At 40.4% G+C, this 16,597-nt stretch overlaps 1 protein-coding gene across 1 annotated transcript in view; it reads right to left on the minus strand.

Annotated features, from left to right (window-relative positions):
- Window positions 1–518: 518 nt before the first annotated feature.
- The window catches only part of LOC132885747 (alanine aminotransferase 2-like), a 52,233-nt gene continuing 36,154 nt past the window's right edge, over window positions 519–16,597 (minus strand). The window contains exons 8-11 of the mRNA XM_060920319.1: window positions 13,326–13,500; window positions 13,077–13,232; window positions 1,361–1,473; window positions 519–609 (exon numbers count right to left, since the gene is read on the minus strand). Of these exons, the coding sequence (XP_060776302.1) occupies window positions 519–609; window positions 1,361–1,473; window positions 13,077–13,232; window positions 13,326–13,500 (535 nt within the window). The remainder of the gene's footprint in view (window positions 610–1,360; window positions 1,474–13,076; window positions 13,233–13,325; window positions 13,501–16,597) is intronic.

The following is a 16,597-nucleotide window of genomic DNA, read 5'->3' on the forward strand; positions in this document are numbered from 1 at the left end:
GTCTGCTAGAAAGCTGAAGATGAAGAGGAATTTCATCTTTCAGCATGACAATGACCCCAAAAAAGTTTTGGAACGGCCCAGCCAGAGCCCAGACCTAAACCCAATTGAAAATCTGTGGAGTGACCTGAAGAGGGCTGTGCACAAGAGACGCCCTCGCCATCTGACAGATTTGGAGCGCTTTTGCAGGCTGATAGACTCCGACCTAAAAATACTGAATGCTGTAATTAAATCAAAAGGTGCATCAACAAAGTATTAGTTTAAGGATGTGCACACTTATGCAACCAGCTTATTGTACGTTTTTTATTTTTTATGTTTTTCCCCCCTAACAGATTTGTTTTTCAGTTGAATTGTACAGGTATTGTATAGGTCCCATTAAAGGTGGGAAAAGTTTTGAAATTATTTATCATGGTCTCATTTTTTACATCAGAAAAAACGATCATTTTAATGGGGTATGTACACTTTTTATATCCACTGTATACAAATGTTGATGAACAGATTTCTCATGTCAGTGTGGCTGATCAGGGAAACTCTTGGATGAAACGGAGATGGAAATTCTTCAGCCTCTGCAGCACATCCTTCATGGTCTCCTCCGGAGTTGCCAGGGAAATCCTTTAGAAAACAGTACATGCACATGTTCAATTAAGAGACCATACAAGGCTGAGTGTCATGTGCCGAGACAGTGCATAAAAACTGAGCACACATTGTCAAGGATAATTGAAACATCACAGATAACATCCCAAAAAATACACTACCACTGACTTTATATAGGCTCCCTGGATAATTAAGTTATTCCACAAAATCGAGTCGTACATGAGCTGATAGCCAACGAGGCATGTCACACCGAGTTGGCTCTAAACCATGTACAACAAGATTGAGTGGAATAGCTGTTTTATTCTAAACATTCCCTGGATTTTGAGAAATGGAGCATTTTTGTTTTTTTGCAAATATGATAAATAAAAAACGACAAAATGACAGGAGCAATTTGTGAAAAATGCTATAATAATTCTTGGGGAAAAAAAGTTCTTACCATCAAATACTTTCATTCCATTTTTTGTTGCTTTGTTTTTATTTTTTAAATTTGTTATTTTTGGGGGTTTTGTTTTCAAGTCGAGTTTTTATTTCGTCCTTGGTTGGTTCAGCAACATGCGCCGCCATTTTGTTTTTCTCTATTCATGGTAAATGAGCTGATAGCTTAGTAGTAGAGTGGCCAATCAGAGCACGCAATTGCTCATATCCAGTGAATGTGGATAGCATAATAAATTATAACCACCAATAGCAAACTAGTAGTTCTTATTTCTGCAGTAAGATCATTCAGGAAAAAAAAAATGTATATAACTCCAAGTGAAGGTATGAAGAGCACCTAATGTGATAGGTTTCCTCTTTTTGTCCGTGCATACATCCAGGTCCGACGCACAAGCCTTTATCCTCCAGCAAATACAAACAGTACAAGAAGTCTGGCTCCAGCTGCTTGTCCTATACACATACATATATACACAAACATATATACGATATACATTTGTGGTCAGAAGTTTACGTACAGTGACATTTACACTACCGTTCAAAAGTTTGGGGTCACCCAGACAATTTTGTGTTTTCCATGAAAAGTCACACTTTTATTTACCACCATAAGTTGTAAAATAAATAGAAAATATAGTCAAGACATTTTTCTGGCCATTTTGAGCATTTAATCGACCCCACAAATGTGATGCTCCAGAAACTCAATCTGCTCAAAGGAAGGTCAGTTTTATAGCTTCTCTAAAGAGCTAAACTGTTTTCAGCTGTGCTAACATGATTGTACAAGGGTTTTCTAATCATCCATTAGCCTTCTGAGGCAATGAGCAAACACATTGTACCATTAGAACACTGGAGTGAGAGTTGCTGGAAATGGGCCTCTATACACCTATGGAGATATTGCACCAAAAACCAGACATTTGCAGCTAGAATAGTCATTTACCACATTAGCAATGTATAGAGTGTATTTCTGATTAGTTTAAAGTGATCTTCATTGAAAAGAACAGTGCTTTTCTTTCAAAAATAAGGAAAGTTCAAAGTGACCCCAAACTTTTGAATGGTAGTGTATGTCATCTTGGATATGAATGTCATGGCAATATTTGGGCTTTCAGGAATTTTTTTGAACTGTTCTTTTTCTGTGGCAGAATGATTGTACAGCATATATCTTTAATAAAAAAAAACACTAGAATTTGGTGCACAAGTTTTAATTTTCTTTGGGTTTTCTGAAATCAGCATAGGGTCAAAATTATACATACAGGGTCAAAAATTGACAAATGCTCACTTAGATTATTAATTCAGAGCTGCTGAAACTTCCAAAATGTCTTTTATCTTGCCAAGGCCAAGGTTTCTTTACTTCCTGTTAGTGATCATGATTGACTACAACTGGTAGCTTCTCTGTGCCTTCATAAAAAGGGTTTGTTTACAGCACTCATTGGATTGACGAACACACAGTAAAATGGGAAAGTCCAAGGAGCTCAGTGCAGATCTGAGAAAGAGGATCGCAGATATACACAACTCCATAATGTCTCTTACAGCCATTTCTAAACAACTGCAAATTCCAAGATCAGTTCAAACAATTGTATCCAAGTTATTGTGAGGTGTAGACACTTTGCCAAGCCACTTTGCTTCAAGAAAACCCAAACTGTCACCCTCAGCTGAAAGGAAATTGGTTTGGATGGTCAGGAACAACCTGGGAACCACCATGGCACAGCCCTGCCATGAACTGGAAGCTGATGGATCACTGTCTACAGTTCAGATCACCATGGACTAAGAGGCTGCTATCCAAAAAATAACCCCCTGCTCCAAAACTGACACCTTCAAGCTTAACTAAAGTTTGAAGCTGACCACACGGACAAAGAAAAAGCCTTCTGGAGGATAGTTGTATGGTCAGATGAGACAAAGATTGAGTTGTTTGGCCACAATGACCACCATGTGCAGAGGGACACTGTACCAGCTGGTGGTGGTGGTGGTAGGATCATGTTCTGGGGCTGTTTTGCTGCCAGTGGAATTGGTTCATTGAAGAAAGTGGATGGAATAATGAAGAAGGAGGACGACCTCAGAATTCTTCAGCATAAACCATCAGAAACTTGAACAAGACTTGGGACTTACAACAGGACAATGAACCCAAACACGCATCAGAGCTGGTTGTGGAGGATAAAGCAGGCCAATATTAAGCTTAAAACAAGCCCTGACTTCAACTCTATTGCAAATATATGGACCGTGTTTATAAGCCGAGTCCATGCCAAGAAAAAAAAATTAATTGAACTCTACCATGAAGAGTCGTGAAACATCCAACCAGAATTCTGCCAGAAGTTTGTTCATGGTAAACAAAAATGTTTGGTCAGTGTTTATCTTGCGAGGAGACATTTTACCCAAATATTAGGTGTGCTGTATAATTATATATATACAGTGGTGCTTGAAAGTTTGTGAACCCTTTAGAATTTTCTATATTTCTGAATAAATATGACTTAAAACATCATCAGATTTTCACACAAGTCCTAAAAGTAGATAAAGAGAACCCAGTTAAACAAATGAGACAAAAATATTATACTTGGTCATTTATCTACTGAGGAAAATAATCCAATATTACATATCTCTGCGTGGCAAAAGTATGTGAACCTCTCGGATCAGCAGTTAATTTGAAGGTGAAATTAGAGTCAGGTGTTTTCAATCAATTGGGATGGCAATCAGGTGTGAGTGGGCACCCTGTTTTATTTAAAGAACAGGGATCGATCAAAGTCTGATCTTCACAACACATGTTTGTGGAAATGTATCATGGCACGAACAAAGGAGGTTTCTGAGGACCTCAGAAAAAGCATTGTTGATGCTCATCAGGGTGGAAAAGGTTACAAAACCATCTCTAAAGAGTTTGGACTCCACCAATCCACAGTCAGACAGATTGTGTACAAATGGAGGAAATTCAAGACCATTGTTACCTTCCCCAGGAGTGGTCGACCAACAATGATCACTCCAAGAGTAAGGCGTGTAATAGTCGGTGAGGTCACAAAGGACCCCAGGGTAACTTCTAAGCAACTGAAGGCCTCTCTCACATTGGCTAATGTTAATGTTCATGAGTCCACCATCAGGAGAATACTGAACAACAGTGGTCTGCATGGCAGAGTTGCAAGGAGGAAGCCACTGCTCTCCAAAAAGAACATTGCTGCTTGTCTGTAGTTTGCTAAAGATCATGTTGATAAGCCAGAAGGCTATTGGAAAAATGTTCTGTGGATGGATGAGACCAAAATAGAATTTTGGTTTAAATGAGAAGCATTATGTTTGGAGAAAGGAAACCACTGCATTACAGCATAAGAACCTTATCCCAGCTGTGAAACGTGGTGGTGGTAGTATCATGGTTTGGGCCTGTTTTGCTGCATCTGGGCCAGGATGGCTTGCCATCATTGATGGAACAATGAATTCTGAATTATACCAGCGAATTCTAAAGGAAAATGTCAGGACATCTGTCCATGAACTGAATCTCAAGAGAAGGTGGGTCATGCAGCAAGACGACCCTAAGCACACAAGTCGTTCTACCAAAGAATGGTTAAAGAAGAATAAAGTTAATGTTTTGGAATGGCCAAGTCAAAGTCCTGACCTTAATCCAATGGAAATGTTGTGGAAGGACCTGAAGCGAGCAGTTCATGTGAGGAAACCCACCAACATCCCAGAGTTGAAGCTGTTTTGTTCAGAGGAATGGGCTAAAATTCCTCCAGGCTGGTGTGCAGGACTGATCAGCAGTTACCGGAAACGTTTAGTTGCAGTTATTGCTGCACAAGGGGGTCACACCAGATACTGAAAGCAAAGGTTCACATACTTTTGCCACTCACAGATATGTAATATTGGGTCATTTTCCTCAATAAATAAATGACCAAGTATAATATTTTTGTCTCATTTGTTTAACTGGGTTCCCTTTATCTACTTTTCAGACTTGTGTGAAGATCTGATGATGTTTTAGGTCATATTTATGCAGAAATATAGAAAATTCTAAAGGGTTCACAAACTTTCAAGCCCCACTGTACAGGGCTCGTGCCATGTCTGTGTTCATCAATGTGTGTATTGAGGTTTTTCACCCACATGACCAAGTCATGTGAGGCTGCCATTTTGGACATCACGGCTCGAATCAGTTTGAATGCGAGGAAGGCGACAAACGAAAAACATAAAAGAAAAAGGAGCGAGATGCAGAAAACACCTTCACTATCCAGCGACGTAGGGCATTTACAGGGTGAGCAGAGGGAGAGGTATTTGCAAAAATTGAGGTTAGCAGGCTTAGAGAATGACGTTTACCTGCTTCCACCAGGATTGTTCACTGACAGCTAAGGTTTGTTCATTTTCATTTACTTTCAGTCCTCAGGATAAACAAAATGTTATTAAATGCCATTGAAATAACTTCTTAGTCTGTTGAGACATGGCCCATTAGAAGTTTTTCCTTTACTGTATTTACTAGTTTACTGAGCTAGCGCGCTCCGGGGCAGGCTGGCTAGCGCGCACAGAGCACCATAATATAATATCAACAAATAATAATATATTGGACGTTTTTCTCCGGTCTGCACGTTGAGATGTCTGTAAACCAATCAGGATGCTCTTTGTCTAGCATGCGCTTCATGAACAGGCACACGCGCAGTCTCTCTCTCTCGCACACTCCATCATATGCACGATGCAGACATTAATGTTTTGCGTGCACGCGCTTGCTCGCTTACTCTAGATTCCGGGAGATATTCTCCAATTTGCGGGCATCAGGGAGCCACTATCAATATGCGGGAGACTATTGAGTCAGAGGAGGTCTATGTTTATGGAAGACAGGATGGCAAAACAAATTTGGTCTGTTATGCATATTTTGGATGGAAATGGAAACATTCTTGAGCTAAATTATTTTAATGCTAAATATAGTATGAGTTGCTCCAGTGAGACCTATAGGAAAGTCACACAAAATATCCCAAGAGCCTTGATCCAATTGTTAAAGGTGTCATTGCATCTTTTTTTCATTAATTGTGCGGTGGTCTCTAGTATGAATGAATGCCATGTGAGCCGGTTTTGGTGAAAAAAATGCTGTGGTTCTCCTGTTTCAGGCTGTTCTAGTTTGCTGGAGGAGTGGGTGGCAGGAGAACGACAGGATTTCAGCTCTTACTCATTAATATTCATGACATGTAAACGTGTTACCTCTGATTGGCTAACAGCACTGTGATGCTACCTCCAGTGGGTCAGAACAAGCGGATGTGGGTGTCTTTGTAAAAACTGTTTTGATTGGCTATTATGGTCTCGACATCGATGTTTTGACGAATAACAATGTAAACACGAATTTTACATCCCATTCAACGAGATTTAAACGAGACTAAAGATGGCGACTTACAAATAATGTGTAAACATCGTTGGAATTAATAAAGTTTGAACAGCATGAAGGAACATACCCCAACCCTCCGAAATTAATAAAAAAATTCTCAACGGATTTGGCATAATATAAAAAGGTCGTTTGTTACTCAGAAAAAGTGGAAAAAACTCTCATCCCTGCCTAGCTTGTGACCATGTTATGCATGCTAATGTGGAGAATATGAACATGCTATTTTGTAACAAAAACCTTTGAAGAAAAAGTTCATGTTTTAGTTACAGCTTGTGAGCTGGTGGTCGATCGTCTTGACTGCACAGATCCAGGGATTAAATGAAACCTCGAAGCAAAACCACTACTGAAGGCACCGAAGTTTGAAAAGTCACTGTGGTTGAAATGATCAGAACACAGTACTAACGCTGCATTATACTTCACTGGTGGTGTTCCAAAGATAAATTCCAACCATTTCTTCTTCAGATCTTCTATCTTGGGCAAGAAATGTAATGTTGATGTGTTACTGCCACAAATAACACAGGCACGAACTTGTTCAGACATGTTTTCTACTTGCTGTTAAGCCTCGGTTACAACCGGCCGTACGTGCTCCTACGGCCGGTCTACGCGCAAAAAACGCAAGAAACACACGGAGGGCACGCGTGAAACGCACGGCGGGGGCGCGTGTGACATGCTGATTTTCAAGCCGTAGACTGGCCGCAGACCGGCCGCAGAGGTTCTTTGTCATGTCAAACAAACTCTACGGGCGCTTACGTTTTTTTTCAGGTTGCAAGACCAACTTATGGCCAACGTGTGTCTTTCTCCATGAACAAAAAAAACGCAGCGATTTGGGAAACGCCAAAAATCGCACAGCCAAAAAATCGTACGTCCGGTTGTGACCTAGGCTTTAGGTCCTCTTCGTTAGCTACTGACGAGATTGGCTCTGCTCAGTGTTGCCAGATACTGCTGACGTTTTCCAGTCCAAAATATGTTCAAATCCGCCAAAATGCACTTAAAACCACCCAATCTGGCAACACTGGCTCTGCTATCTCTCCTCGCGCTTAAATCCGAACTTCCTTCCCGTGGGCGGTCGCAAGCCAAGGTGGGCGAGGCCATGAATACTAATTTTCGAAGTGACGTCACTTCGTATGGCTTTTTCTGATCCGCTTGTTTTTCCGACTATTTTCTTTCATAAGCTAATGCAGGGAATGGGAGTAGAATTACATTTTCACATGCAGCATGCATATGCAACTCGGAGTGAACTATGGTATTTCAAAAAGAGCCAGTATTAAACGTTTTTGGTGGAAGGGCACCTTTAAGAATAATATTTTGAACATACCAACTCCAAATTTACACAAAGTAAAGATACATGGTCTGGATTTAGTAGACGAAAAATGTAACAATAAATTTTTAATGCAGTACTTAGTAAACACTTTATATCCAAGTATAACAAAAAGCTCACTCATTCTGAAAGATTATAACAATTCTGATTTATTATCTATTCGAACAAGATACTTAAAATTCCCAATTTCCCCAAAAGGTAAAGAAGTTCATTTTAAAACTATAAATAACATTGATCCCTCAAATGAATTTATAAAAAGAAGATTTAAATTTGATGTAGAAAACTGTTATATTTGCAAAACAGATATGGAAACGACAGAGCACCTGTTTTACAAATGTGAAATTGTCCAAAGTTTGTGGAAATCTCTCCATGATTTAATATCGTCCAGCTCCAGAAACATTGGCTCCTGGTCCTTTCAAAATATTCAAATGGGAGTAATCCTTAAAGATAAGAAAACTGAGTTTTTGGTGAATAATCTCATTATTTTTTACAAAATATTACATACACAAGTGTTGATATGCCAAATCCCCCCCTTCATGGCCTGCTCTTAAGAATGAACTGTCCTTGTTACAAAATTGTCTGAAATATACAACCCCGATTCCAAAAAAGTTGGGACAAAGTACAAATTGTAAATAAAAACGGAATGCAATAATTTACAAATCTCAAAAACTGATATTGTATTCACAATAGAACATAGACAACATATCAAATGTCAAAAGTGAGACATTTTGAAATTCCATGCCAAATATTGGCTCATTTGAAATTTCATGACAGCAACACATCTCAAAAAAGTTGGGACAGGGGCAATAAGAGGCTGGAAAAATTAAAGGTACAAAAAAGGAACAGCTGGAGGACCAAATTGCAACTCATTAGGTCAATTGGCAAAAGGTCATGAACATGACTGGGTATAAAAAGAGCATCTTGGAGTGGCAGCGGCTCTCAGAAGTAAAGATGGGAAGAGGATCACCAATCCCCCTAATTCTGCGCCGACAAATAGTGGAGCAATATCAGAAAGGAGTTCGACAGTGTAAAATTGCAAAGAGTTTGAACATATCATCATCTACAGTGCATAATATCATCAAAAGATTCAGAGAATCTGGAAGAATCTCTGTGCGTAAGGGTCAAGGCCGGAAAACCATACTGGGTGCCCGTGATCTTCGGGCCCTTAGATGGCACTGCATCACATACAGGCATGTTTCTGTATTGGAAATCACAAAACGGGCTCAGGAATATTTCCAGAGAACATTATCTGTGAACACAATTCACTGTGCCATCCGCCGTTGCCAGCTAAAACTCTATAGTTCAAAGATGAAGCCGTATCTAAACATGATCCAGAAGCGCAGACGTCTTCTCTGGGCCAAGGCTCATTTAAAATGGACTGTGGCAAAGTGGAAAACTGTTCTGTGGTCAGACGAATCAAAATTTGAAGTTCTTTATGGAAATCAGGGACGCCGTGTCATTCGGACTAAAGAGGAGAAGGACGACCCAAGTTGTTATCAGTGCTCAGTTCAGAAGCCTGCATCTCTGATGGTATGGGGTTGCATTAGTGCGTGTGGCATGGGCAGCTTACACATCTGGAAAGCACCATCAATGCTGAAAGGTATATCCAGGTTCTAGAGCAACATATGCTCCCATCCAGACAACGTCTCTTTCAGGGAAGACCTTGCATTTTCCAACATGACAATGCCACACCACATACTGCATCAATTACAGCATCATGGCTGCGTAGAAGAAGGGTCCGGGTACTGAACTGGCCAGCCTGCAGTCCAGATCTTTCACCCATAGAAAACATTTGGCGCATCATAAAATGGAAGATACGACAAAAAAGACCTAAGACAGTTGCGCGACTAGAATCCAACATTAGACAAGAATGGGTTAACATTCCTATCCCTAAACTTGAGCAACTTGTCTCCTCAGTCCCCAGACGTTTACAGACTGTTGTAAAGAGAAAAGGGGATGTCTCACAGTGATAAACATGGCCTTGTCCCAACTTTTTTGAGATGTGTTGTTGTCATGAAATTTAAAATCACCTAATTTTTTCTTTTTAAATGCTACATTTTCTCAGTTTAAACATTTGATATGTCATCTATGTTCTATTCTGAATAAAATATGGAATTTTGAAACTTCCACATCATTGCATTCCGTTTTTATTTACAATTTGTACTTTGTCCCAACTTTTTTGGAATCGCGGTTGTAGACAATAATATATAATTAGGTGTATTTTTTGGTGCGCACTGCGCGCGCACTATGACTCAAAATAATAGTACCGGCAAGAAATAAGTTACTTTCACTCCTGAGTAAAATTCATACATGAACAAATTTTGGCGAGTTGATTTTCTGTTTGGCTAGTTACTTTGGAAGGTAACTAGTCTGGCTGGCTGGTGAACAAATATATACTAGTGCATCTCAAAAAATTAGAATACCATGAAAAAGTTCCTTTTTTTCATAATGTAATTCAAAAAGGTAAACTTTCATATATTCTATATTCCTTACATGTAAAGTGAAATATTTAAAGCCTTTTTTGTTTTAATTTTGATTTTTATGGCTTATAGCTCATGAAAATCAGAAATCCAGTATCTCAAATTATTAGAATATTCCCTAAGATCAATCAAAAAAAGGATTTACAATACAGAAATGTTCAACTTCTGAAAAGTATATTCATTTATACACTCAATACTTGGTTGGGGCTCCTTTACCATGAATTACTGTATCAATGCCGTGTGGCATGGAGGTGATCAGTCTGTGGCACTGCTGAGGTGTTGTTGAAGCCCAGGTTGCTTTGATAGTGGCCTTCAGGATATCTGTTTTTTTGGGTCGGGTGTTTCTCATCTTCCTCTTGACAATACCCCATAGATTCTCTATGGGGTTCAGGTCAGGCAAGTTGGCTGGCCAATCAAACACAGTAATATCATGGTCAGCAAACCATTTGGTAGTAGTTTTGGCACTGTGGGTAGGTGCTAAGTCCTGCTGGAAAAGGAAATCAGCATCTCCAAAAAGCTCATCAGCAGATGGAAGCATGAAGTGCTCTAAAATCTCCTGGTAGAAGCCAGAAACCGGTTTGGCTTCAAAGCAGCACATTCCACAGGGACTGCCCTTTTGGCTGTCATTGAAAAGCTACTTGCAGATCAGCCAAACTGTCATCAGTCCTCATCCTCCTCAACCTTTCAGCAGCATTTGACAACCACAAGACTCTTGTCCATCCTCATGAGTCTCGGAATTCATGATACTACATGGCAATGGTTTGCTTCCAGCCTGGAAGGTCAGTCATGCCAGGTAATATGGGAGGATCTACATCTGCTCCATGTAGATTTTCCACTGGTATCCCACAAGGTTCAGTATTGGGTCCCCTTCTATTCTCGCTTTCTACTCAATCTCTTATTGAGGTCATATCCTTAAATGAATCCTCATACTACTTTTATGCGGATGACAATAAACTCATCCTCTTCTTCCCTCAGACACTCATATTTCTGCTCTCATCTCAGCATGGATGGTAGCACATCAGCTGAAACTTAATGCCAGCAAAACTGAACTGCTGTTTATCCCAGATAATTCATCCCCAAATCAGGATCTTGTGATCTCCCTGGACAACTCACCTTTGGTCACTGCATGCAACCATGGACAATCAGCTGTCCTATTTGTCTCACGTTACTAACGTGTCACACTCCTGTTGATTTTCCCTTTACAACATCAAAAGGATTCATCCATTCCTGTCCGCATAGGCCAATCAGTTGCTTGTTCAGTCCCTTGCCATTTTGGGACTGGGCGACTGCAACTCGGTCCTAGCAGGTCTGCTTCTGAGCACCATTTGATCTCTGCAACTGATCCAGAATGCAGCTGCATGACACTTTGCAATCTTCCTAAGTTCTCACACTACCATGTTGCTGCGCTCCCTCCACTGGCTTCTTCCTGTAGCTGCCTGCATCAGATTTAAAACACTGATACTTGCCTACAGAGCCAAAAATGGACCAATGCCCACTTACTTCAAAGCACACCTCGCACTGCACCACACTCTCTACGATCCTCTTGCACTGCTGAACCAGTTCTACCATCTCTCAAGGTACAAGGAAGGCATGCATCAAGACTCTTCTCTGTTCTGGCACCTAGGTGGTGGAATGAATTTCCCCTAGATATCTGAACAGCTGAGTCACTGGATGTTTGCAAACGACATCTAAAAAACTACTGCTTCCCAAAGTACTTAATTTGGTACTTTCAGAAAAGATCTTGTGTTGTCTGTGCTTTTCTTGCTACATTACCTCCCCAACAGAGTTTTTAGATGGATAGTATTTAGTCTATGACCTAGTGAATTGGTATCAGAATGTATTTATTGATAGAGATTTCAAAGCACTTATGTAAATTGCTCTTGATAAGAGTGTCTACCAAATGCAGTAAATGTAAATGGACTAACTCCTTTCACAGTATTCCATAAGTCACATGTTCTACAGAAGATCACATCATCTGAGTTTCCTGAAGATCACAAGAAGAAGAAAAGTAAGTTTTGTCAATCCATTTTTGTTTGTTTGTTTGTTTAAATTTGGATATTCACAAAGGGTGGCACAGTGGTGTAGTGGTTAGCACTGTCGCCTCACAGCAAGAAGGTTCTGGGTTTGAGCCCAGTGGCTGACAGGGACCTTTCTGTGTGAAGTTTACATGTTCTCCCCATGTCTGCCCAGGTTTTCTCCAGGTGCTCCGGTTTCCCCCACAGTCAAAAGACATGCAGTTAAGTTAACTGGCTACTCTGAATTGTCCGAGTGTGTGAATGGTTGGTTCCCAAGCCCAGAAATGGGAGAGTTGTGGTAGGAAGGGTATCCAGCATAAAACTATGCTCCAATTAATATGACGTGGATCAATAGTGCTGGACAAGGGAGAAGATGATGATGATTCTGATATTCACAAATGAGATCACTTTGAAAGTATAGCCCTATTGCCTAAATTATATTCTGAAAGTAAGTTCATAACAAAAACAAATTAAATAATAATTAGAAGGTGTTTTATGTTCTTATTCGCATAGATGCAAATTAGCCACCTTTTATATATTTTATCATTTTGTTTCTTTCTTAAATATAATCCTGTTTCTTTCTACTCTGTTAATCATTTCAGAACAAAATGCAGCCTTTCAGGAAAGAAATATTATTTATTAAAAAAATAAGAAGAAGAGGAAGAAGAAGAATGTTGCCTGAACATTTCTGAATGGTTTAATGTGCGGAATCGTCCAAATGTCCCTTAAACAGACTATTTGGTTCAAAATGGTACAAGAAAGCAAGTTATAAATTAAGTTACAGCAAGATTTTTAAAAAAAATTTAAATCCAGGTCTGGTTTTAATATGTTACAAGGAATATGTTCTATTAGCTAATGGTATATGATAGTTTGAATGCAATTAGTGTTGTTAGCGACTTTAGTATATTTGGTTATCTTACCTTGGCATGTTTTATTGCAGACTGGGACAAATGCAGACGTGGGAAGGCAAAAATTCCTCCATTCACTGGCTGACAGCTGATTCCAGGTAAACCACTGAGAACCTCCACAGTCTTCTGGGCATTATTCCTTATTGTGTTCCTAATAGACTGAACTTCCTGGAAATTCAAGTTTATAATGAGAAGTATAAATTTGAAATTGGTAAAAAAAAAATTCTAGTGAAACAAAATTATTGCATTAACACATCGTACTTGAGTGTAGAGTTCATACGAAGGCTGTGTGGGTTGTGGAGGGTTGACCATCACATCCACAGCGATTTGTCCACTTAATGAACTGCATGAAGTTGTGGAGAAGAATCTGAGGATGTATGGAATCACTAAAGGGTCAAGGTTCAGCAACTCCAAATAACCTCCACGCAGACCGCACCTGACCACACAAGGGGTTTTGCATAAGATCAGTTGCTGATTTTTTAAAAATTCCCAGACATGGATATTATTAACTGCCATCGAGTTTAGAATCCAAGGATTCTGAACTCGATGAATTTAGACACTAAATGAGTTTAAATTTGAATTGGATACAATTCAGTATTACATTAATACACTTTTCAATATATGTTTTATAAATTATATATGTATATTAATACATGTGTATTTACAGTACATGGCCAAAAGTTTGTGGACACCTGACCATCACACCCATGTGCTGAAGATCCAGATGCTCAAAGTGGTTCTTCCCTAAACAATTGCCTAGATTTCCCATCACATAAATGGCATTTAGCAGATGCTCTTATCAAGAGTGACATACAACACACCCAGAGCCGCCTGGGGAGCAGTTGGGGGGGTAGATGCCTTGCTCAAGGGCACCTCAGCCATTCCTGCTGGTCTAGGGAATCAAACTGGTGACCTTTTGGTCCCAAAGCTGCTACTCTAAAGTGTTAACAGTTTCAGTCACTTAAAGTTAAAAGCCAAGTGCTTCAATTAATTTTTTTGTTTTATCTATTTGTTAAAACAAAATTGACAACTCCATGTAGATAAATGCCATGGCTTCAAATTAACAATGAGTCATGTTATTGGTTACATTTGAAGCAGGAAATTTTACATCCAATCACACTAGTGATGTTAAAAAATAAATTGCACAACGCAAAGGCAATTTAGTAAAATTTCCACAGTTGTGGTCTTGACTGGTCTTGAAATAAAATCCTGAGTCCTCTATGTCTGAGACTGAGACAAAACTGAGTAAAAATGTGGTCACTTCCGAGACTGAGACCTTCAAAAAGTGTTCTTGAGACCAGTCTTGAGTACTACTACACTAGTTGGCACTGTGTTTTGGGTCATTCTCTGTGGGTCATTCTCACTTTTTCTGCAAGCCCAAGCCATGACGCCAACTCCACCATGCTTGACCCATGCGGTTGTATGGTCTTGAAAACAAAATCCTGAGTCCTCGATGGCTAAGACCGAGTAAAAATGCGGTTGATTCCGAGACAAGATCTTCAAAAGTGGTCTCGAGACTGGTCAACGCTAGTATCACTGATTTGATTTAGCAGATGCTCTTATCCAGAGCAACATACAACACACCCAGAGCAGCCTGGGGAGTAGTTGGAGGTTAAGTGCCTTACTCAAGGATACTTCAACTATTCCTGCTGATTCAGGGAATTGAACCAGCAAGCTTTTGGTCCAAAAGCTACTTCTCTAACCATTAAGCCATGGCTTTCTAGAAAGGCTTTGCATGCTGTAGCATTACAATGTCCTTTCAATGGAACTAATGCTGCTTTTCCACTACAAACGCGGCTGAGTTGGGCTGAACCGTGCCGTGCTGAGTCGAGCTGAGCGGGGCTGTTGGGGTTGCATTTCGACTACAACCGCGCTGAACCGTGCTGGCTGGAAGTGGGTGGACACATTGGGTGGAGTTAGCGAAAGTGGGTGGACGTCACATGATGTCGTTAAGCGGCGCAAACAGTGACATCAGTGAGCTTTTAAGCGGTAGTCTCACGACCCGGAGAGTAAACAATAAACATGGAGGACATGGAGTCGTTAGTGTTGCTGATCTTGGTGCTGTGGCTTGCTGTCACCGACAACGCCAACAGATACTGGCAAGAGCGTATAGATGAGGCGAGGCGCATAAGGCTTCAGAAATTCTCGTAATTCTTCTTCTTCCGGGTTTACGGTGTTTACAGATCCCAGCGTGCTCGCGGGGCGTGTGTGGGCATGTGAGGACACTCCTCCTCACCAATCAGTGCACAGGGGAGTGTCTGCTCACGCCCCCAGCCTCACTCGGCTCGCTTTGGCTCGCTTCAGCCCTACTCCAAAACGGTGCGAGTTTTAGGGGCTAAGCAGGGCTGAAGCGAGCCGAGTCGTGCTGTTTTTTGGTAGTCGAAACGCGAGCCATGTCGAGCTGAAGCGAGCTGAAGTGAGCTGAAAAAGGGTAGTGGAAAAGGGCTATAAGAGGCTCAAACCTGATCCAGCATACATTGTGCCCTTTCCTGGATGCTGATTTTGTACCAAATCATGATTAACATCACCTGTTCCAAATCACATCATTATTTAATTGTTTTACATCATTACTAGCACTAAATTGCCCCTGTTACAACTCTTTTTGGAATGGGTTGCAGGCCTGAAATGCAGGAAAGGATGTATATTAACAAATGAAATGAAGTTGATGGTGGTGTAGTGGTTAGCACTGTCACCTCACAGCAAGAAGGTCCTGGGTTTGAGCCCAGTAGCTGGCAAGGGGTTTTCTGTGTGGAGTTTGCATGCTCTCCCCGTGTTTGTGTGGGGGTGCTCTGGTTTCCCCCACAGTCCAAAGGCATGCAGGTTAGGCTAATTGGTGGCTCTAAATTGACCATAGGTGTGAATGGTTGTGTGTCTCTATGTGATAGCCTGGTGACTTGTCCAGGGTGTACCCTGCCTCTTGCCCATAGTCAGCTGGGATAGGCTCCAGCTTGCCTGCTACCCTGTAGGACAGGATAAGTGGCTACAGATAATGGATGGATGAAGTTGACCAGACAAAACATGAATTATCTTGGGTTCATACTGTCTGCAATGAAGTCAAAGTCAATTTAGAAATCTTTGTTTATTTGCATTTTTCATACTGTTCGAACTTTTTTTTTGATTTGGGATTGTAAATGAATGGGCACATATCCTCACAAACATACTCCAAAATCTAGTGGAAAGTTTGAAAGTATGAGATGTTCAACAGGCACATATGGGTGTGATTGGTCAGGTGTACACATGCTTTTGGCCTTACAGTGTATATACAGCTGCAGTCAGAAGTTTGCATTCACAGACATGAATATCATCATCATGGACATGAATGTCATGGCAGTGTTGGGCTTTCAGTGATTTCTTTGAACTGTTCTCTTCCTGTGGCAGAATGACTGTACAATATACATCTTTAATAGAAAAATAACAAGAATTTGGTTCACAAGTTTGAAATTATTTTGGATTTTCTGAAATCAACACAGGGTCAACATTATATATGCAGGGTCAAAAATATACATACACCCACTTAGATTATAATTCAGTGG

The sequence above is a fragment of the Neoarius graeffei genome, chromosome 1 (assembly GCF_027579695.1).
Source record: "Neoarius graeffei isolate fNeoGra1 chromosome 1, fNeoGra1.pri, whole genome shotgun sequence".
NCBI lineage: Eukaryota > Metazoa > Chordata > Actinopteri > Siluriformes > Ariidae > Neoarius > Neoarius graeffei.